General features: G+C 41.6%; 1 protein-coding gene across 3 annotated transcripts in view; it reads right to left on the reverse strand.

Annotated features, from left to right (window-relative positions):
- The window catches only part of MTUS1 (microtubule associated scaffold protein 1), a 2,531,455-nt gene that overhangs the window by 1,110,763 nt on the left and 1,397,093 nt on the right, over nt 1–23,599 (reverse strand). Inside the window, exon 1 of one of the 3 annotated variants that reach the window (XM_044062418.1) lies at nt 13,563–13,995. The exons of the other annotated variants lie outside the window; for them this stretch is intronic. Within the exon in view, the coding sequence (XP_043918353.1) occupies nt 13,563–13,737 (175 nt within the window). The 5' untranslated portion in view covers nt 13,738–13,995. Of the gene's footprint in view, nt 1–13,562; nt 13,996–23,599 lie in introns of those variants that run through there. 3 annotated transcript variants of the gene reach the window in all.

Below are 23,599 nucleotides of genomic sequence, written 5' to 3' on the forward strand. Positions count from 1 at the left end.
TAAACCAATTTTACTAAAAGTACTGAATAAAGTAAGAGATAAAACAACTGGAATTGGGATCTTTAGAAAAAGATAGGAGAAATTACATAGGAAAATGGTAATTTGGGAAACAGTATATGCAGAGGAGGAATGAGGTTTAAAAGTCAGGATTTGAATGAACTATGTAATGTTTGACAATGACTGGATAAATTATAAGTGGTGAATAATGTTTGCAACTACAATTATGTCAATATGATTATTAAATTAATCACGCATGTTACTGGCAAATATGTTTCTTATTTTAAAAAAATGATAGTAAGAAAATCATTCTACGTTGCCCAACTCATAAGCAAGAGTATGGCATCCATGTCCAATGAAGTTAAAATAACACCACTCAGCCCTTATCAGACCCATCACGGAGTACAATGTCTCCCTTTGGCATGCACCTAACTGAGCACTTGCAACACCTGGAATATCCCTCAAAGGTTCCTCACCAAGAAATTCCACAGTATGAATACCCTTGTCCTACACAAATCACCTTAAGGCCCTAATCTGTACTCAGTCTCTTACAGGTTACTGATAGGCAATCTATGCTTAGCATAACAAGGCATCCTCAGATACAGCTTTGATGAATTTCTTGCAAATCAGCAAAACAAACAATATCAAAAACACTAGATTCAAGGACCTGAACTTTTCCTGCCTTATGTAAGTTTCAAAGGATCCCTGTGCTATAGAAAAAGCTCCCCATCTACATGAAGCAGTGTTCAGCCCTGATCCTACTCAAAAGAAACCTTGATCATTGGATAGAAAATCACAAATGCATCCCCGGTCTGTGCCTCATGTCTGGACAGAGGTTGACAGCAAGTTAATTCCCAACATACCCCCAAAATCCTTAACTAACGTTTTACTAACTTACCCCACCATATAGGCATCCAAGGAACTCCGAGACAAAACTTGGTTGGGTTGCACGGCTAGGCTTGCAAAGACCATGGTTGTAATTAGCTAGTATAAACCTATAAAGATAAAACAAAAGGTATAGCAAATTATGTACCCACGCATGAACTGATTCAGCAACAACCCGAACCAATTTATGGGGACAAAAGAATGAAGCATTTAGACTTGCGAATTAAAAAGGATTCTGTTATGGCAGCTAAGGATATGTGGGAAGAAACCAAATAAAAGACTAGTTGAATGTGCATGATTATAGGTTCATAGGTAAATACTAGGCTATCTGCCCTAGGGCATTTATAAACCTAGCCAGAGTGTATTTGGCTTCCGCCTCCCTATTAGATTAGCCTACTGTGCCTCTGTAAAGTAGGTCACAGTAGGTACCCTTTTAAGATGTTTACTGTGCCTCTGTCTAGCAGGGACACAGGAGAGATCCCAGTGGTGAATTTGCGATTTCCCATCCACGCGTCCAAATTTCGCTTGAAGAGGGTCAGTGAGGGGCTATGTCTAACATGAATTGGGATTCTATTCCAGAGTGAGGGGAGCCTCTGGGAAAAGAATCTGTCCCTCCAGCATGTCCTATTTATTTTTGTGCTGAGGTTTAGGTCCGTGGAGCGTGTAGCTCTAAGCGACTTGGATTTTTTGAGGTGGAGCATGTCCATTAATTCTGGGTTTGACATGGCTTTGTACGTCAGGCATAGATCGCCTCTGAGTAGGGGGTAAGCAACTGAGTAGAGCTGGAGTTTCTTTAGTCGAGCTGCATAGGACATCTGTTTGTAGCCCATGATCCTCTTGGTGAGGTACTTTTGGGGTCTCTCCAGTTGCTGCAGGTGTTGGGTAAGGTACATCCCAAAAGGGGCATTGTATTCAATTATGGGCCTGATGAGTGACGAGTAGAAGGGCACAATGACCTCTCTTGATCTAGATTCGAACCCATTCGTGATAAGGTGGGCTATATAGAAGGTCTTTCTAACCACTTTGGCAACATGATTATCAAAGGAGAGATTACTATCTACGTTGGTCCCCAAATCTCTAATTATTTCTTCCATACTTAATGGATTACCACCTATGTGGTAATTTGTGGGCACCTTGTTTTTCCCAAAGGGGATGACTATGCACTTTTTAGCATTTAGCTTGAGGCCGTGGCTCTGGCACCAAGCATCCGTCTCTGTGAGACCCTTTTGGAAGATGCTTGTGTCAGCTGGAGATTCAATTATGGCCCCCAGTTTGCAGTCATCTTCATAGGTTCATACTAGGCTATCTGCCCTAGGGCATTTATAAGCCTAGCCAGAGTATGTTTGGCTTTCGCCACCCATTTTAAATTAATTTTGCTATGCCCTTTTTCGAGGTTAGTATACTGTGCTTCTGTCTAATAGTGACACAGAAGTGATACCCGGGGTAAACCTACGATCTCCCATCCACTCATCAAGATTCCTCTTGAAGAGAGTCAATGAGGGACTCTGCCTAACCTGGACTGGGATTTTATTCCAGAGTGAAGGGAGTCTCTGGGTTATGAATCTGTCCCTCCAGCATGTCCTATTTATTTCAGTGCTGAGGTTCAAGTCTCGTAGCTCGATGGGATTTGGATTTTTGAGGTGCAGCATGTCCCTTAATTCGGGTTGGACATGGCCTTATCGTCAGGCACAGGTCACCTCTGAGCAGGCGGTATGCCACTGAGTAGAGCTGGAGTTTCTTTAACCGGGCAGCATATGGCATCTGTTTGAGCCCTTTGATCCTCTTGGTGAGGTACTTTTGGGGTCTTTCCAGTTGCTGCAGGTGTTTGGTAAGGTACATCCCAAAAGGGGCATTGTACTCAATTATGGGCCTGATGAGGGATGAGTAAAGAGGCACGATGACCTCCCCTAATCTAGATGTGAATCCCTTCATTATTAGGTGGGCTATATAAAATGTTTTTCTGGGCGGCCACGGTGGTGCAGTGGTTAGCATTGGCGCCTCACAGCAAGAGGTTCTCCAGTTCGATCCTCGGCTGGGGTGCCTTCTGTGCGGAGTCTGCCTGTCCTCCCTGTGGTCGCGTGGGTTTCCTCCGGGTGCTCCGGTTTCCTCCCACATCCCAAAGACATGCTGCAGGTGGATTGGACACTCTAAATTGGCCCTAGGTGTGCGTGGGTGTGCCTTCTGTGGAAGGTTGGGCGCCGGGCTGGCAACTCGACACCGTAAAACTCCACTGCCACTCAATGTGCGGACAAGGTGATCCGCTGTGGCGACCCCTAACCGGGAAAAAGCCGAAAGAAGAGGAAGAAGAAGATATAAAATGTTTTTCTAACCACTTTGGCCACGTGGTTGTCAAATAAGAGATTGCTATCAACTTGGGTCCCCAGGTCCCTAATTACTTCTTCTGTACTTAATGGATTACCACCTATGTGGTAATTTGTGGGCACTTTGTTTTTGCCAAAGGGGATGACTATACACTTTTTGGCGTTTAGCTTGAGGCCATGGCTCTGGCACCAGTTGTCTGTTTCTATGAGGCCCTTTTGGAGGATGTTTGTGTCGGCTGAAGAGTCGATTATGGCGCCCAGTTTGCAGTCATCTGCGAACTTGGTCAGCCACAGTCCTTCCATGTTGGCCTGTACCTCCGAGAAATATATACCAAACAAGAGAGGTCCCAGGACTGAGCCTTGTGGGATGCCACTTGTAACTGGTTTGGAGTCTGACATGGCTCCAGCAATTCTAACCATGTGGGTTCTGTCGTCGAGCCAGTTTGCAACCCATCTAGTGACATAGGGGTTTATATTTAAGCTGGTGAGCTTATCTATAATGCCCGAGTGGGGTATTGTATCGAAGGCTTTAGGTCCAGATAGGCTGTGTGGATCACCTTCCCTCAATGGCCTTGGTGACTGTTTCAAAGAAGTCAACCAGGTTTAAGAGGCAGGATCTGCCCTTAACAAAGCCAAACTGGGTAGGATCCAGTGTCTGTAGGTCCCCAATATCTTTATTTATGAGGTCCATGATGATCCTTTCCATAGCTTTGCAGACCAAGCTAGTCAGGCTTATGGGGCGATAGTTTCCAGGGTCCGTTGAGGCACCACCTTTGTGGAGAGGGACCACTGTTGCTGTACGCCACTCTTTGGGTACATATCCTGTAGTAAGGCTGAGATTGAACAGTAGTTTTATGTTTGGGTTTAGCTCTTCTTGGAGTTCATGTAGAGCCTGGGACACCGTCTGGTCCCATTGATGCTGTGTTTTTGCTTTGAGAGGGCGGCTCCCACCTGAGCATCTGAGATGTCAGGGGCAGCACTCTGCTGGGATAGATATTTGCCCTTTGGTGGGAATTTGCGCTGAACTTGTCAGCTAGGATGTTGGCAATGTCTGTGGGATCAGTGTATTTTTTGTCATTTTGGACTAATTCTGAGCATATCTGGGAATTCCCAACCAGGTTCCTAACATAACTAAAGAAAGCCTTGTGATTATCCTTAGAGTCCTGTGCAATTTTTCCTCTAGAAGCTGGCCTTTGACAATTTTATGAGTGCCCTTAGTTTTTTGCTAATACTGATCAGAGATGCCTTCCCTTTTTGGGATTTTGCTCTATCATGTAGTAGCTTCCTCCTTCTATTGTATAGTTTGTTTATGGCTGGGGTCCACCAGACAGGTCGTTTGCCTTTGGAGGATTGGGTCTTGGTTTTATTTGGGATTGCATGATCCATGCAGTCCTGAAGGTGTTCATAGAATGCATTTATAAAGGATTCTGCGGTCTGGGCCGTATTTTCCACAGGCCCGGGGGCTTTGAAGGATTCCACCTCAGTTTTGAGGAGTGTGAAATTTGCTTTAGAGAAGTTTTCCACTGTGGTTTTCTGGGCAGGAGGTGGGGTCGGGATGTGAATATCCAGTGAGATCAGTGAACTTTGTCAGCCATAATCCCCCCGTGTTAGCCTGAACCTCAGAGAAGTATATACCGAACAAGAGAGGTCCCAGAACTGAGCCCTGTGGGACGCCACTTGTAACTGGTTTGGATTCGGACATGGCACCTGCGATTCTGACCATGTGGGTTCTATCCCTGAGTCAGTTTGCAACCCATCTTGTGATATAGGGGTTGATATTTAAGTCTGGTAAGCTTATTTATGATGCCAGAGTGGGGTATTGTGTCGAAGGCTTTTGCGAGGTCCAGGTAGGCTGTGTGGACTACCTTGCCCTCATCTATGGCTTTGGTAACTGTTTCAAAGAAATCAACTAGGTTTAAGAGGCAAGATCTGCCCTTAAAGCCGAATTGGGTAGGATCCAGTGTCTGGAGGCTCCCAATGTCTTTGTTTGAGTTCCATGATAATACGCTCCATAGCTTTACAGACCAGACTAGTCAGGCTTATGGGGCAATAGTTTCCGGGGTCTGTTGTGGCACCACCTCACCATCACTGTAGCTGTACGCCATTCTTTGGGTACATATCCTGTAGTAAGGCTAAGTCTGAACAGTGACTTAATGTGAGGGTTCAGTTCTTCTTGGAGCTCGTGTAAGACACAGCCTGGGACACCGTCCAGTCCCATAGATGCTGTGTTTTTTGCTTTGGAGAGGGCAGCTTTCACCTGTGCATCTGTGATGTCAGGGAGGTTACATTCAGTTGGGATAGGCATTTGCTCCTTTGATGGGGAAGGGGGGGGGGGGAGTTTGCCCTGAATCTGTCTATGTCTGTAGGTTCAGTATATTTTGTACCGTTATGCAACAATTCAGAGCATATCTGAGAGTTTCCACCCATGTTCCTGACATAACTAAAGAAGGCCTTGTGATTATCTTTAGTGTCTAGGGCAATTTTTCTTTCGAAACTAGCCTTTGATGATTTTATGAGGGATCGAAGTTTCTTGCGGATACTGATCAGAGATGCCTTCCCTTTTTGGGATTTTGTGCTGTCATGTAGTAGCTTCCTCCTTCTGTTGTATAGCTTATTTATGGCCGGGGTCCACCAGACTGGTCTCTTGTTTTTGGAGGAGTGAGTCTTGGTTTTATTTGGGATAGCACGATCCATGCATTCCTGCAGGCGCTTATAGAATGCATTTGTAAAGGATTCTGCGGATTGGGCTGTATTATCCCCTGGCCCTGGGGCTTTGAAGTAATCCACCTCAGTCTCGAAAAGTGCAAAGTAGGCTTTTGAGTAATTCTTTACAGTGATTTCCTTGGCTGGGGGTGGGGACGGGATATGGATGTCCAGGGAAATTTGTTTATGGTCTGATCTTACCAATGAGGGGTTTACCTCTGGTGTGGAACATAGAGTCCCCATGTTGGCGATGACCAGGTCCAATATATTGTTCCCTCTTGTGGGAGTGGTGACCAGTTGTTCCATTGCGTTAGAGTTTATAAATTCAAGGAACCGTTGGGTGAGGGTGTTTGGGCTTGAATAGGTTTCCCAGTCAATGTTTGGGTAGTTGAAGTCACCCAATAACATAGTGTTTGGAGAGAGCTTCATATTCTCCAGTGTTCTCAGGAATGCCAAGTGGGGTTCCTGTAATAGGGAGGGTGTTCTGTAGCAGGCTACAAACTGAAAGGCAGTTTGGCCCACTGTTAGTTGCACATGGATGGTTTCTGATGCTTCGTGCAGTGTCACTAACCTGGAGATGTAGGTATCTTTGATGAATATAGCTACTCCCCCTCCTTTTGTGCTTTGGTCTGAGTTTTGGGGCCGAAACGCATGGTATGAGTTATAACCTGGTAGTGCTGGGGTGCTCTCAGGAGCCTTGAACCAGGTTTCCGTTATTGCACAGACATCGATTTTCTCCATACTGAGGAGAGCCTAGAGTGCGTGCATCTTGAGGTTTAGACTTCTGGCATTGAGTAGCATTACCTTTAGTTTTTTATCCTTGGGTTGTCTATGGAGGTGGGTTTGTCCTTTGAGCCTTGCCTAAAAAAGGCACTATGGGGGTGGCAAGTGCCTTGGCCAGTATACGAAAGCCTAAGGGTGACAGGTGCAAGCCGTCCCTAGCGAAGCAACGTGGCTTGTCGAGCATGTCACCCCAGGCTGACAGACACTGGATCCCCTTTGAATGACACCAATACTTTAGCCAATTGTTGAAACTGATCATTTTGTCTTTATACTGTGGCATCATTCTTGGTGAGGGCAAGATGCTACTCAAGGTCAGGGTCATACCAGCCTGGGCTACATGGTCAGAGAGCTCCTCTATGTCTCTTTTCATGTAGTCCAGGGAGGTACATCTCAGGTCATTCACACCAGCATGGACAATGACAGAGTCACACTTGTACTTGCTTTGCAGTGACCTGAGTGCTTGCGTTATGTGGCGGATCCTGGCACCCGACAGGCAGCTTACAGTGACCTTCTCCTTGTTCGGTCTGGTGAGCGGGACGTCGGTGTGCTGGACAATAGAGTCCTCTATAACAAGTGTATTTGGTGTGCTGTTTGGCCTTAAGGGCTGTGACTGTGAGGCACACTGATTTTGTGAGATATGTGATTTGTGGGTATTGTTGAGGGGTGGCTGTTGCTTGGATATCTGCTTAGGAGGTCTTTGCTGTTTAGGCAGATTTTTATTTAGAGCCTCAGAGTATGTTTTTGTGTGTTTATGTGTTGGGTATGCAGATGCAACAGGTCTGTGTGAGACTGGATTTGTGGTGTGGGTGGTTACTTTTTCCTCCTGACTGACTGTGCCAGCCTTGGGTTGAGAGAGCTCTGCCTCCAGTTTGGCTGTGTAACTGCATCTCTCACATGTATTAGAGTTTGTTGGAAGGAGGAGAGGGTTGTCTGTGTACATAAGGCAATTGTAACATTGCCTCAAAATTCCCAGATTCACCAGCTGGACTGGAGAGTAACCTTGAAACTGACCCTTGGACATACCAGATTAGTATAGGGAACTGCTTTTTTTACTGATCAGATTAGGGAAGGGAACTGATTTTTCACTTATCAGGAAGGACCATTCGGGAGTCTAATACTTATGAGAAGTCAAGGAGGGTGTAGTGCTTTAGTTAGTTAGTGTTTCCTTATAAGAGCTAAGCAAGTGCAGGGCTTTAGAAAGAGAATAGAGTGATTACTTTGAGAGTTTGAACAGTTCTAAGGGAAAAGTGAAGAGCAGACTTTGTGGAGCCTGGAATAGTTTAAACCTGTTTAGGCAATGCTGCTCAGTGCGCAAAACCACGCAGAGAGAGAGTTGTAGGGTTTTAAGAGAGAGAGATCAAGGATTATGGCTAGTAAGATACAAACAGTGAATATGGTTCTAGTTCCTTTAGTTTTATATATAGGTCAGGCATGCTTTATCAACTGTAGGAGAAGTTGTGTATGCCTATAAAGAGTTGAGGAAATTTATTTGGGAGAAGGTGTTGTTTCTCCCAACATAAGGTGGTTTAAGATACCCTGATATGAAGGGATACTTTAGAACTAAGCTATTAAGGATTGATGTATATAACAAGCAGAAAGTTAAAAATCAAGGTGGAAAAGGCCAATGATAAAAGGTTGTTGGGAGTCGTAGAAATAAGGACAGAGTAGGATTTGGAATGCAAGTTCCTAACATAAGTATTCTAGGAACTAAGCCAATATGGGAATGGAAAACAGATTTTACCAACAGAGGTCACTGCAACTAGGGATATTGAAAATGGGCAAAAGAGGTCTGGAATTTACTGGAGAAATTTAGGACAGGATTAAGGCAATAAGCTGTTAACACTATTTGCTGTAGCACAGGGTTTGATTCCCTCAGCCTTTGCCTACCTACTGTATGGATCCTGGAGCAAGGCACTTAACCAGACGGATCCTTGGAATGAGGCAAGCCGAAGTTTAAACTACAGGTTACAGACTGCATTCACTACTTGGGTTGATAAGAGTAAAGGCAAAGAGAAAGTGAAGGGGTGTGTTGTGTGTATGACAAGCTCTAGATTTTTAGTCAAGTCTAAAACAGAAGTTGCTGTTAAAACAAAAAGGAATAATAAGAAGGGCACGCAACATATTGCATGATAACCATAAGAATCACAGGAGGTTAGAAAAGATTGGGAAAAGTACGTTCAATGCAGTTTACAAAGTGAGAACAGAGTTGCAAAGATTTAGAAATTTTGTATGAAAGTGTTTGCACAGATACTGTTAGAACCCAAGCAGACAGATTTTTTTTCTCGGATTAACAAATGTGCAGAAAAAAAGAAAAACTGGAATCATATTAGAGGAAATATAACAAATTGGCAGATTTAAACAATTATTTACAGAGTACTTTGTCAAAAATGTTTGGGAAACAAATGGTTGCAATAAAGGACAGGATTCTTTTCAGTTGGGATACAAGATCTGAATTGTCAAGACATTATAATGGCTAAGTTTCATGCTAGTTACTGCCCAAAAAGCACTGAAGTTTAAAGAAGAAAATGGAGGTGGAATCTTTAGAAAAGGGAGAGAGCAAATTACCTAGAAGTAAATTGAATTTATTGGAACAGTACGTGCAGAATACCGTCCAGGAGGTGGAATGAGGTTTAAGAGATGACAACAACTCAGCAGTTTGTTCAATGATGGAGTAAATGAAAATCGATAAACATATTGCATGAAGAAAACGATGGAAGTGTCACTATGGATTTTTTTTTTTAATTAACGTATTTGTACTTGTCATACTTGAAATGTGACGATTCAATAATGTTTAAAAAATTTTCCATTTTGTGAGCAACTGATATTCTTTGTTTGCCCCCACCCCACCTTTGCCACATCACCATTGCACTGACTTTTATCATCTAAAGAGATGCTCGCTAAAAGACAGTGCAGGATTTTTCTCCATCTAAGGAGTCCCTCTACTTAAGCCCTTGAAAGTGGATTTCCCTAGCATAACGCAATGCATCTACTGTTTTTTTTTTTTGTTTTGTTTTTAATATGGAAGAGAACGAAGCAATGAGACATCCAAGTTCAGAAACAGAACTTGGTGTGCGTAGTGGGGGCAAACAAGGAATATCAGTTGCTCACAAAATGGAAAATTTTTTAAACATTACTGAATCGTCACATTTTCAAGTATGACAAGTACAAATACGTTAATTAAAAAAAAATCCAGTGACACTTCCATCGTTTTCTTCAAGCAACGCTGTGTGAAAAAGTCTTCATGATCACCATGTGTTATTCGTCCATAGGAGAAACCATCTGGTCAGAATAAGTTAAATGATGGTTCTAGATTTCTGAAAATGAAGCTAGAGTGGAGGGTTATCTTTCACATTATTTTGCATCTCCAACAGGTAGATTTACAGTGAGCCTTAAAACCTGATGCCCATCTTTGTGCCATATCAAAATTCATCCATCCACAACCCCCTTTCCCTATTTGACACTGGGGTGTCACTTAGTGACAATCTACAGCCAAGATTTACACTGCCAAGTGGCTAGCCCTGCCATGGTGGGTCTTCCATACCATACACTCACACGCACACAGTCACACCCATGGCCAATTCAGAGTGTCTAATCCACTTGCTGCATGTCTTTGAAATGTGGGAGGAAAATGGAGCACTCACAGGAAACCCACACAAACAAGGAGGACAAGCAGACTCTACATAAAAGTCACCCCAGCCGAGAATCAAACCAGGGAACCACTCTCACTGAGACAACGCTATCTGCTGTGCCATTACATATAAATCAAATGGTCTTCTGCAATTCCTGTGTCTGCAAACACAGGAGCTCCTGAATTTCAGGGTTCAGTGCCTTGCCCTCAAGCCTCCCAGGAGTCAGACATCTCCCTATTACATGCAATTGTTATACACTGGCCATTTGTTCTTTGGACATCCATGTCATGGATGTCACTATCATAACAGATTGAGGAAGACCCTAACAGTGCAAGAGAATACAGTTCTCAATCCACAATAAGAGTTTTCAGGATCCAATTCAGGATTCAGATGGTGAAATCCATTTAATCATATGGAAATTTCTCACCGAACTTCACATTTTTAGCAGAGAAAGGCTACAGAAGAACTGTTGCCTCTTCTGATGATTCCTTAGGAAAAAATATACCATTGCCTAAAATGAGTGCAAAACAACGGGTCTAGTATCTAACTATGCAGTGTGATGTCAACAAGAAGTACCCATGACCTGCCCTTACAATAATTAAGGCAACTTAATACACAGTTTTAGCTTTTTATTTTACAGGAAGCCGCCTCCTTTTTTTCCTTATATTAATGTTTTATCATTTCTGATGTTTTAGTCAAATAACCTGACTCAAAGTGTAGTGGCAGATGAATGTCTTGCAATTTCTTGGCTATAAAATTATTAGACCTTCTAACTAGTATTCTTGTTAAAATATGCATGCAGTATAGAGATGATATCTTCCACCAAGCAAAAGCAGCATTGCAGATGAGGGGTCCCAGTCAGAACACTAACATTTCAGAACTGCATAAGGTCCAGACCATATGACCTAAACTTCAAACCATTTGTATTGAGATCGCAGCACAGGTGGGATCAGTGAATTAGCCCCTTTTTCCCTAGTGTAGTGTGATTTCTGAGTTGTTATATATAATTAGCAGAAGGTGACAGGGGCTTGCCTCTCAGCAAAAACATCACAGTTCTGCGTTTCTGTAAGGTTTTCACATTTCATAATGTCAATCACATGGGTTCGACAATATGCAGTTTGAGGATACAGAAAATCGGTATTTCAGTATGACCAGTTGAGTATCCTTGGTGTATCTGATACCACAACAATGGTGACTTTCTCAGGGAAAGACACTTGCAATGAATTGCACTCATTGTTAGAGGTTTACTTGTTGTTACCAGCTTTGCTCAAACTACTGAAGGATACAAACTTTATGCTAATCAAAATATTTAGTTTGAGCAGCAAAATGAACTAGGAAAGCAATCAGGTTTCACTAGTATATTGGTTGTTTTCTAATGGCCACACTACATAACTGCAACCACACAATGAAAAAATCTGCCCTAAGACATGCATCTGCCTCCAGCTGAACTTCCAAATATTTTGTGTGACTTCCTGTGGCGATGACCGTTACAACACAAATCTCTGGAAAGGGTCAATGAAAAGGACAGATGTAACAAAGAAATGAATGGAAGAGTATCTGCAGCAATCAGATGGGATGCTACAGACAAGTCACACTGGCCCCTGCTCTAGTATGACCAAATTACTGATTAGTAAAGATTAGCAACTAATGTGACTCAACATCTAGTGACAGATGTAGGGTAACATTTATTAGAACATTTTAAAGGAGCAAAATTATCTAAATATATGCCTTATCAGCTTGCATCAATGTAAAAAAGAAGTGTTTCAAATTTTTAAAGCTAGTTGCTCAGTGTTGTCACCCACCAGGGCTGTTGAAATGTGAAATAACGTCTGTATGAAACCCAGCCATGCAAATGCAATTTTGCAATGTTCTTCAAAGTGGATCTTGAAGCATTTTCAAGAATTTCCAAGGCAATGAACCCCAATTACATTTAGGAATTGATGACAACTAACTTGTAAAAATTAGAATTAAGTCCTTTTACACATATCTAGTATCACAAATCACACCACTAATAGCAAGACTACTGGATTCAGTTTGCAGAGAGGAAACTGTAAACCTTCTAATCTGTTTTTATTTGGCAAATGGATGAAGCTCCCTGGGTCTTAGTAATGACCTCTACTGCTTTAAGTTGTACGAGTAATTTGCTCAGAATCACAAAACATGCAGTGGAGGTCATGGGAACAACAGTTCTGCAGGACACTGCACATTTTCAGCTTACTGCCTCTATAAATTCACACACACAACAGCTTGATTAAATTAGTTTTATAAACTGGGTAAAGCCTATGAATCTAAGGTTCTTTTTCCCCAAATGTAACAAATGTGCTTAAGAAAATTAACGCTTGTGATCACATGGATCTAAACCGAGAAGGGATTCAAACCCAGATTACCAAATGTGCAGCTCCGTGCCTTAGTTGCATCACACAATTATTAAAATGTGCATACGTACTAAATATGAAGCTGCCTCAGTCTCAAAAGAATCAGCTGCTAGGCATAAATCACAGCTTAATCTCGGGCAACTGCATGCTATGTAGGTTGGTTTATGCAAAAGAAAATCCCACAATCACTAAACCCATCAAGTTCATACCTCTGAGCAGCAGGATTCCAGATGCTCATAATGAATCCAAATAATACAAAATCTAGCTATCAACAAACTAAACAAGCTGCACCTGATGTGTAATGTGTAAGATGACAAATAAGCAACGGCTTTTCTTTTCTATCTGTGAAAACCTTGATACAATATTTACTATTGTTTCATAGTCAAAAAGGCAAAGTATTTTTACACAGCTACAAAAACAATGTACTGCATATTCTTTGCTGTGTAGGGAAATATCTATGTAAATACAAATTAATCACACATTACTGCTCATGCATAATGCAGACCATTTGTTCATTTGCATTGTCTTAGCTCAGCTATTCATTAATCTTAACATCTGCATAATGGCAAGGACATAAAAATTTAATTCCAAAACCATTTAACTGAGCTTCCAACAGTGTATATAATACGTGAACACGTTGAAGCAAACTATACTAAATATGCAAGAGTAATATCTGGCATTAGAAAAACACCACACTATGGAGTGATGTGATAATGAATCAAATCACAGCCTCAAGAAATCAAAGCTACAGTTATTTTCGAACTGCAAGCTATAGAACAGACTGATAAAACTGCAGCACAGAAAAGCACTGCTTTACTCCAGAATATATTTAGCTTATCCTGTCAAATGTACAGTTGCAAAACACATACCTGTCTGAAAAACAACAGTACTTTTCTTATATCCAGAAGGGAGCTGTAGGTTTCTAAATAATCCTTTTGCAGTCAGCCGTACACGGATGTTTGACAGAGAAAATTTTGGACCAGAAAACATGTCTTCAGTGCAGTGAAAGGAGCAGCTAAGAGACAAATCTCTAGATACCATCATATGCAGTGACAGTAAACCCAGTAATAAGCAAGGCAATATAAATCTTTAGCATCACATGAAGCTGGTGTAGTATCGCAAGCAGAACATTTTTATAACCCACCGCCACTTGCTGTAAGTAATGTAACCATTGAGTAGAGGCAGACCTCCAAAATAACCCCTCACTGGATTTGCAGATGCCTTAGCAGTAGAGAGTCAGTACAAAACAGCCAGACTTTGCATTGCATCACAGTGCTCATTCCTCTTCTGTTACAAAGACATCTGTGATGGTTGGTGGAGGGTGACAGAGTAGGCCAGTCACCTGACATTAATATTTAAAGCAAAACTGCAATATTTAGCAAGGACAATACGTTCTCCTTTGTACTCATTGTTTTAATTCATATTTTACAGAAAATATTACTTACGACTAACTGTACATCATTTATGGATTACTTTTCAACAGGACAGAATTTCTCTCCAGCAGAAGAGAAATATTTCTTAAAACCATTTCAATTAGGCTGCAATAAGGCTGGTAGCTGCAAATATTAAAGCAGCTACATGTGGATAAGCTAGATAGAGCCAACATAGTCAGGTTTTCCAGATACTGTAGTCTACATTTCCATGGTTACTTAACAGTGCACTACATATAAGCACAAGTAGCATACCCACTGAAGTATTTTAGTAGAAAGTACAGTTATGCAAGGAAATGTACCATAGCAGTAGATTCTTGAATAGATTGCTGCTGAAGTCACATAACTACACGGGACGATCCTGACAAGGATCGGATACTTGATTAGTACACAAAAGCTTCTGGACAATTTCCATTCATGCCATCTGTCCAACCACGCTATATAGTATGCCAGTATGACTTCAGCCGTATGGATGTGAACAGAGAGAGCTTTCTTGCCTCAAACTAAAAATGCCTGAGAATAGAATAGTTTGCCAAAATGAATGCTTATGTGCTAGGAAGAAAATGAAACTGGGTGAAAAAGATACTCCACCCTGGATAACATTATATCCAGAAAGAGAACAGAGAAGAATGTAAGGGGAATGGAGCATAAGGTTATTCACACATGTACTAATATGTCAAGTTTACTTGCACAATTACACTATGTTCATCAGTAGATCACTGTTGTAGGTGCATATAGCTGTATGTGAAGATAGCCAGGGAGGAGGACTGATTGGATCCCCAGGAGACTTGATCTAGCAAGTCCTGTTCTGGCCCTGGAAAGAGTCCATCTTGTGAATATTTGGTGAAGGTATGTGTAAATGACCAAGTAGATGCTTCTAGAACAGATCTAGAGTCTACCAGTTTTCAAAATTTCTTAGAAGTAGCCACAGCACTGCAAGAGACAGTTTTAACCTTCTAAAGAAGGAATTTACCTTGGTGGGGGCAGCAAATGAACAAGACAGTTTAACGATTTGGAAACTGTCTGCACTAATATTAGTTGTCCATTTTTTTCTTTCTATCAAAAGAAATGAACGGGCCCTAAGCTCTAAAATCTAGTACGAGCTGCCTGCGAGCATTCAGAGTATGCAAGATTGACTCTCCTTTGTTTTTAGGTACAGGAAAAAAAAAACAGGGAGATGAATGCATTGATTCAAAGTAAATATTGAAACAACCTTTGCTATTAAGAACATATTAGCTCATCTTAACTCTGTCTTTATGAAAAAGATGAGAAAGGAGCAATAAGGCTGAGGCCAAGAATTTTGTGAAGGAGTTGAACAGAAATAATTAGGTCTCCAATCTGTATAAGAGGTTTGTAGGGAAAACCGTCAAGCTGATGATTAAAATTAAGTTGTTCAGAAACGGGAATCTGCCAATGGTTTTCTAAATGTTACTAATGCATATCCTGAGAACCTAATAAAATCATTACCGATTGGAGTGTTTATTAGATTTAGAAATACTACAGATGAACAGGATAAGGAAAGGTCTGCTACAACTAGAAAAAAAGGTTATTAGAAGGGGCTGTAAAGATGTATGACAAAGGACCAAGATGATGGTTGTTAATACAACAAAGTGATAAAGTAAAAAGGCATGTTGGTTTTCAAGGGGAATGTGCAAAGATTTTGTATCATTATTAGAATAGATTAGAATACATTTTGTTGCTTCTAGTTTACTTGTGTGAAAAGATTTAACTTGCAATATTTGTGTGGATTTATACTGATTTACCATTAAAGCCTGCAACTTTGTTATTCATCTAGCCAAAGGCAGGTAGAAGGTTTTCCAAATCAAGAATTTAAATCAGCTTTACGAGTTGTTTCAAAGTGTGGTAAAGTGAGTTTTTTCAAAACATACTCAAGAGCCCAGGAAGATGGTACCTGTTTCCTTTGTGGACTGATGTGCAAACCCTTTTCAGAAATTTTTAATCAAGGATAAGGTAGAAACAGTTTGTGGGAACCTAACAGCAAATATGCAGAAATGACTGATAGGTAAATTTCTATACAAGAGAAGAACAGATTTGAGAAGTTTACAAAGTGCAGAACCATGGATGCTTCTGCCTTGAGTCTTGGTTCCTTTTGTGGCACCAACTAGTAAATCTCTCCAATTTGGCTAAATATGATTTCATAGTAGCATGTTTTCTAGTCTCTTTTAGTACCTACTGCACATACCCTGGGGAAAAAGGTGTCCAAGAGGGATCAACATTCTATCATACAAGCAGCGAGGTGATTCTTCAGTTAGGGATGTATCAGTGATCCCTGGTCCTCTGCGAGTAGATCCATCCATTGGGGAAGACTTTGGTAACTGCCCTTGGCCATTTTCATGAGAAGGAAGAACCAATGTTGTCTGAGCCAAAATGATGTCAAGATTATTTTTAAAAGGAACTCTGATTATCAAAGGGGGGGGGGGGACATTCCAGTCCACGGGAAGGAAACTGCAAGCCTTCCAAGCCTTTCTGCAAGGTGTGCAGGAAAGGATGTACGCAGTTGTATGTTCAGAATGAAGGCAAAAAGATCTCTTTAGGTAATTCCCCACAGATGGATTATCTCCAGAATACCCAGGTATGCAACTTCTATTCATTGGGGTTCAGGTCTTGGATTTGCTCAGTTTGAATGTGTCTGTCACAGTGTTCAACTCCGACAGACTGTAACTAGCGTAAAAACGACAGCAGGAAAACAAATATGTAAATCCAAATGCAATTTGGGATTTTCATTTGGATTTGCATATTTGTTTTCCTGCTGTCGTTTTTAGAATAAACGTTTTCCATATTAATGGTATTTGCTTTTTTTTTCATTTGGATTTCTTTGAGACTTGTTTTTTTCTTGAAATGATGGTCCTAAAGTTCTTGCACATTGACTCTCCAAGATACTGTCCCCCAGGCCATGTCTATGGTTACAGAGACAGACGTGAAGGGGAAACTGGAAGACATGGATTCAATAAGGTTTTGCCTGCCTAACAGTAGATCTTTCTTGTCGAAATGGAGCACTGGGATATGGAAAGAAAGGGTACTGATGTTGTATCCATAATGATTTAGAAATCACTGTAGTTTTCTAATGTGTAATCTGGCTAGAGGAATCAACAGGATAGTGGAAGTCATATTTCCCAAAATCTCTCGCTGTATTCACTGTTGAGAAAACAGCAGAAGTTGGCGGTGATAAAAAGTAGGCTTTTCTGGAAGAAGGTAAGCTATCATTAGAGGGGTGTCTAGCAAGCAACTTAGAAATTTGATTCTTTTAGAAGGAATAAGAGAGGACTAACTCCAGGTTGAGCTGAAAACCTAAGGATATGATTTGGAACAGAGTTATGACAAATAGAAATTCCTGAAATATTTGAAAATAGTCTGAAAAAATAAGGCAATCATCTAAACAGACAAATATGAATAACTTGCATTCTGCTAAAAGAAATTACTGGAGTGAGCCTTTGTGAACATCTTTGAAGCCATGGAAAAAACAAAGGGAAAACAGAATTGAACATGTGAACCAGAAACAGAATACCTTAAAAAGCATCTGAAGTTTTTGTGAATGGAAATGTGATGACTGGCATCTTAAGTCTACAGTCAACAAAACACACAGGGAATGAGGAGAAGAAACTGGAATATGAGGCTTTTTGAATTCTGGAACGTTCACGTAAAAGCTTAAGTCCATAATCTCCAAGTTTTTCCTTTTTGGGCACAAAAAAATTGAATAAAATAATTTTTCTTTGTGAGAATCTATAACATGGTCTATCACTTCAAGACAAAGTACAGTTGTCTACATTTACCATAAATGTAGATGTTCGAGTGCATTCACTGTTGCAGTCATTACATTAGGGTAATCTGCTGGCAAGTTGCCCTCAGTCGGCCTGAATAACAAAGTCTTGGGTCCTGCGTCGGTTGCCGTCTCCTCTTCCATGACGTCAGGTCATCAGGGGTATAAAACATGCAGCCAACGCCATTTTAATCAGTTTTTCTTGCCCCAGATGTCAGGTGCCCCCAAATGGGGAGCAAAATTATATGTATAAACAGTAAATATATAAATGCACCTTAGAAAAAAAAAATTTACCCTCAACTAAAAGCAAATACACCAAAGGCTTTTGAGTATAGTGAAGGAAAGAAAAGGGGGATGGCGGGTGGGTAACCCAGACTGCAACAGTGAATACACTCTAACATCTACATTTATGGTAAGTGTACACAACTGTACTATGTTCTTCGTGTTTCACTGCTGCAGTCATTACATTTGGGTAGAATCCCAAAGCTATGGATGGGAGGATGGAACTAAACAGCATTAGGAGCAGCTATAAAGCCCTGCAGTACTGCAGTGGCAAAGCCTGCCCTAGATTTAGAGAAGAGAGGTAAATGATAATGCTTTGTGAACGTATGAACTGAGCTCCAAGTAGCAGCTTCTAGAATGTCTTTGGCAGGGACCCTTCTGAGAAAAGCTGCTGAAGTAGAGGCAGCCCTGGTGGAATGGGATCTGATTCCCCTTGGGCACAGGTTTACCATGGTGCAAGTAGCAGAAACGAATGCAATGGCTTATCCATTTACAAATAGTCTGCTTTGATATAGCCTTCCCCTCTGATCCTGCAGCAAATGCTACCAGTAATTGCTCAGACTTTCTTAGAGATTTTGTCCTGTTTAAATAAAATCTTAGTTGTCTGTGTATATCCAATGAATGCAGAATCCGCTCCCCCTTGTTCTGCGGATTTGGGAAAAACGTTGGCAAGTGAATGGTCTGGTTAAGAGCCACACTGGATACCACCTTAGGCATAAAAGAAGGATTGGCCTGGAGGGCCAACCTGTCCGGGTAGAAAATAATGAAAGGCTCCACTGCCATGAGAGCCTGTAGTTCTGAAACCCTTCTAGCTGAAGTGACTGCCAAAAGAAAGGCTGTCTTCCAAGAAAGAAATTTTATATCCGCAGTAGCTGCTGGTTCAAAAGGAGGCAGGGTGAGTTTTTCCAGCACATAATTGAGGTCCCATGCAGGAGTTGGCGCTCTCCTGGGAGGCCTTAAATTGTTGGCCCCTCTGAGACACTGTTTTAGCAGTGGATGAGAAAAGAGGGGAGGCTCTGTGTTGTAATAAGCCAAGATGGCAGATCCATGAATTTTTATTGAAGAAAAAGATAGGTCCCTGTCAAGCATCTCAGTTAAGTATTGGGCTTTGCTGTGTCTATTCCTTGTGCTTGGTAAAGCACAGAATCTTTTCCATTTATCAGCATAAGATTTTCTAGTGTTAGGCCTTCTGGCTGCCAAAATGACACCCATCACAGGTTTACTGAGAGATGTGGTTTGAATAATTAGTTGATTAGCCATGCTGCACGATTCAGAGTTTGGAGCGGAGTGTGCAGAATTTGATAATTCTGCTGAGACAATAGATGAGGTGTTTGAGGCAAGTACCACGGGGGAAGGTGTGACGTATTCCTTAGAAGTGGGTACCACTGTTGGTGAGGCCAGTCCAGAGCAATTAGAATCATTTTTGGTTTTTCCTGTCTGACTTTCAGTAAGACCTTGGAGGGTAGAGGCAGAGGGGGAAATGCATAGACCGATAGCTTTTTCCAGCTGAAGGATAGAGCATCCACTTTCCATGCTTTTTTGTGATGAGTTCTTGTGCAGAATTTGTCCAACTGATAGTTTTGGGATAAGGCAAATAGATCTATATCTGGGGCTTCCCCATTTCTGTGTTAACATGCTGAAGATTTGTGGATCCAGTTTCCATTCGTGTGGTACATAAGATTTCTGCTTAGGTTGTCTGCCAGAGTATTTTGCTTTCCTGGCAGGAATTGAGCTTGAAGATGTATTTGGTAAGTCAAGGGTGTGTTCCACAAGGCCATGGCTAGTCTGCAAAGGGGTACCCCCCTGTTTGTTTATGTACCACATAACTGTGGTGTTGTCCGTCTTTATCAGTAGTTGTCCTAGATGTAGTAAGTCCTTGAAGGCTGTCGGTGCATTCTGAACAGCTAGCATTTCTTTCTGGTTGATATGTAGATGCATTTGGTTTGGGCTCCCTTTGCCCTGACTGCATCTCCCTGCCAGGTGGGCCCCCCCAAGAATAGTCTGATGTGTCTGTAGTTAGGGTTTGGGTGGCAGGGGGTAGAGTGAATGACAGTCCCTTGCTTTGGTGACATGTCTCTGCCCACCAAAGAAATTCCTGTTGCAGGCAGGGAATGAGAGGAATCATTGTTTCCAGGCTGTGACAATGTTGGCTCCATAAGCTTTTTAGGTACCACTGAAGTTTCCTTATATGCAGTCTCACATATGGAATTAGTAGAATGCAGGATGCCATGAACCCCAAGCATGCAGAATTTGACTTGCAGATAACTGGGTTTTTGCTGCCATTTGTTTGAAGTATATTGTCAATTGTATTTGTTTGTCTGGCGTGAGGTAAGCCATCTGGGGAGTTGAATTCAAGGTTGCACCCAGGAATGTAATTATCTGAGAGGGTACCAGTTGTGATTTCTTTTCATTTATGGTGTACCCTAGGCATGCTAGAAGCCTTTTTACAAATGCCAGATGTTGAAGAAGAGTGTCCTTGTCCTCTGCCTGAATGAGACAATCGTCCAGATAAGGATAAATTTGAATGTTTCTTTGTCTGCAGAATGCAATTACTGGTGCCAGGCACTTTGTAAGACCCTGGTAGCAGTAGATAAGCCAAAAGGCAGTGCAGAGAATTGGTAATGCAAAAAACCTGCTTTGAAGTGGAGGTATCTTCTGCAAGATCCCTTTATTGACATATGCAGGTATTCCTCTAAGTCTAGAGTTACCAACCAGGCAGTCTTGCCTAGCATAGGCAGTAACTTTTGTAAAGTCAGCATTATGAATTTTGGAATGTCCGGGAACGTGTTCAGAATTGATAAGTCCAGTATTGGACGCCGTGACTCGATTTTTCTGGGTACCAGGAAAGGTCTTGAATAAAATCTGTGTCCTTTTTCCTTTGCTGGTACCGGCTGAATAGCCGCCATATCCATGAGGGACATGACTTGTTTGTGGGCCTCTGCCCACTGGTTTTGTGGCAGATCTGTCCATCTGTTTGGAATTGGCAAAGTATGGAAATGAAATCTGTACCACTGGGATACTATGTTTAATAACCACTTGTCCTGGGTAATTAACCGCCAATTTTGAGCATGAAGTGCTAGTTTTCCCCCCTAAGGGGGCTGCCAAAAGATAAGTGCTTGGAGATGGTAGAGGAAAGTCATTGAGACTGCTTACTGTAGGGTTGTGCTTTACCACCTCCAGATTTGGAGGTGGAGGCACTCCATTGCTTTGACCTGTAAGATATCTGGAGCCTTTTGAGTGCCTGGGTTTGCCCTGAGTGGCTCTGTTGGACACAGGAAATAACCAGTGCCTACTGAACCTGGGTGGCTGGACTTGCAAGAAATCTTTTAACAGTTTGCATAGATTTAGCTTTGTATTCCATTTTCTTTAAAACCTGTTCTGCCTTATTACCAAACAGACTATCATGCTGTAAAGGAGCATCCAACAGTTTAGCTTTAACATGATCAGGCAGATTTTGCTCCTTGAGCCAGGCATGCCTTCTTATCACAGATCCAGTTATGGCGGCCCTGCAAGAGGCCTCCAAGGAATCAAAACCACATTGCAAAGTATGCTTTCCAGCCTGTTCTGCGGAATGCAATAAATCCTGTAACTCTGCTTTCCACACAATCAGAAATCATCATTTTCTGTTTCAGTAAGCCCATAACATGCTGTTGATATTTAAGCATATGAAACTGGCAGTTTAAAGCCCTGATTGCCAAGGCTGCAGACGTATAAACCTTCTTACTCCATCTACCCAGCACCCTGGAATCTCTATCACAAATTACAAAAGACATGTTTTTACAGTGGTATACGGCACATCAACAGTTACAGTGGAGAGAACAAACAAAAAAATATTAATTTAAAAATAAAGGTAATTAATAGATTAGTGGTGTACAGCTGAAATTTGGAATATAGGTAGAATACATACATAGTACACAGGTACAGTACATACATTGTAGATTAGCCAGTGTTTGTGAGTAACAGTGAAAACTATTAACAAGTACTCTAGGTTTAGTATGTGTACCTTATCCACTTTCACTAGCCTGGGGAGCAATCATGGCACTGCCAACTTTGCTTGAGATGTTGCCTAATGAGGTTTGTAAAGGAGGCTTTGGATGATGTGTTTTGCATGCTAGTGGGGAGAGAGTTCCATTTTTTAGCCACTGAACTAGTACATAGTGCGTCTCCAAAGCTATTGTAGCGGTTGGTGACTTCTAGTAGTAATTTGCTTGATGATCTAAGAGGCCTTTTGGCTGAGTGATGCACTAGGTTTTTGAGGGCAGGACACTTATTGGGGAGGTAATAGAATGACAGAGGTAGAGCTGATTGTAAGTTAGGAGGTTGGGCAGTTCAAGCCAGTGGAGCTGTCTCAAAGCAGTACAGTGATGAGTTCTATATGAGCAATTTGCAGCATAACGGGCAATTCTGTTATAGCAGGCTTCCATTTTGCTTAGTTCAGTTTTGTTGAGATTAGTCAGAATGGGAGATGCATAGAGTAGGGTGGATAGAAGTTGGGAGTGAGCAATGGCTGATCTTGTGTTGTTGGTAAGAAATGGCTTGATATGGTAGTGATCCCAGTTTGGCATGTACTATTTAATAGTTAAGTTAAGATGACTATCAAATTTTAGGTAGGAGTCTATGGTTATTCCCAATAGCTTAGCCTGTGCCACTGGAGTGATTAGAGTAGCATTTGTGGAGTAGATAGTGAATTGCCTGATATCAGTGTTTTTGTTAGAACTGGTTATAATCATAAGCTGAGTTTTCTTTGGATTGAGGATAAGTTGGGCTTTGGTAAGGTAACGTCAGAGAATGCTAGTTGAGTTGTTTGCAGGAGGGTGGGAATGTTTTGTGCAGCACAGATGAAGGTATTGTCATCTGCATACTGAATGATAGATGCATGCTGTGTGGAGGTATGGAGGTCATTTATGAAGACTGAGAGTAGCAGTGGTCCTAGGATAGAACCCTGTGGGACTCCTATAGTTATGGGCAGCTGAGGAGAGAGAGAATTTTCCCATTTCAGAGCTTGGTACCTGTAAGTTAAGTAGCTTTGGAACCAGGTAAGAGTGGAATTTGATAGGTGATATTGGTTTAGTTTGTTTAGCAGGATTTGGTGTGAGACTGTGTCAAATGCTTTGGATATATCCAAAAAAAGAGTTGACACCTGAAGGCCTTCATTTTTGAGACGGTTTACTGTGTCTGTGAAGCAGAGGAGGGCTGTAGTGGTACTATGGGCAGGTCTGAAACCATGCTGAGTAGATGACAGGATGTTGCTGTCTAGGAGATAGTTTAGCATCTGGGTATGGATGCATTTTTCTAAGATTCTGGCCAGGGGGGAAGAGTAAAGCAATGGGTCTGTAGTTATTAAGTTCAGTGGAGGTCCTGCCTTTATGTATGGGTGTAACAGGATATTTTCCAGAGTTTGGGCACACAGTTTTGA

This window comes from Protopterus annectens, chromosome 2.part1, assembly GCF_019279795.1.
Source record: "Protopterus annectens isolate FY-2018-M chromosome 2.part1, PAN1.0, whole genome shotgun sequence".
Taxonomy (NCBI): domain Eukaryota; kingdom Metazoa; phylum Chordata; order Ceratodontiformes; family Protopteridae; genus Protopterus; species Protopterus annectens.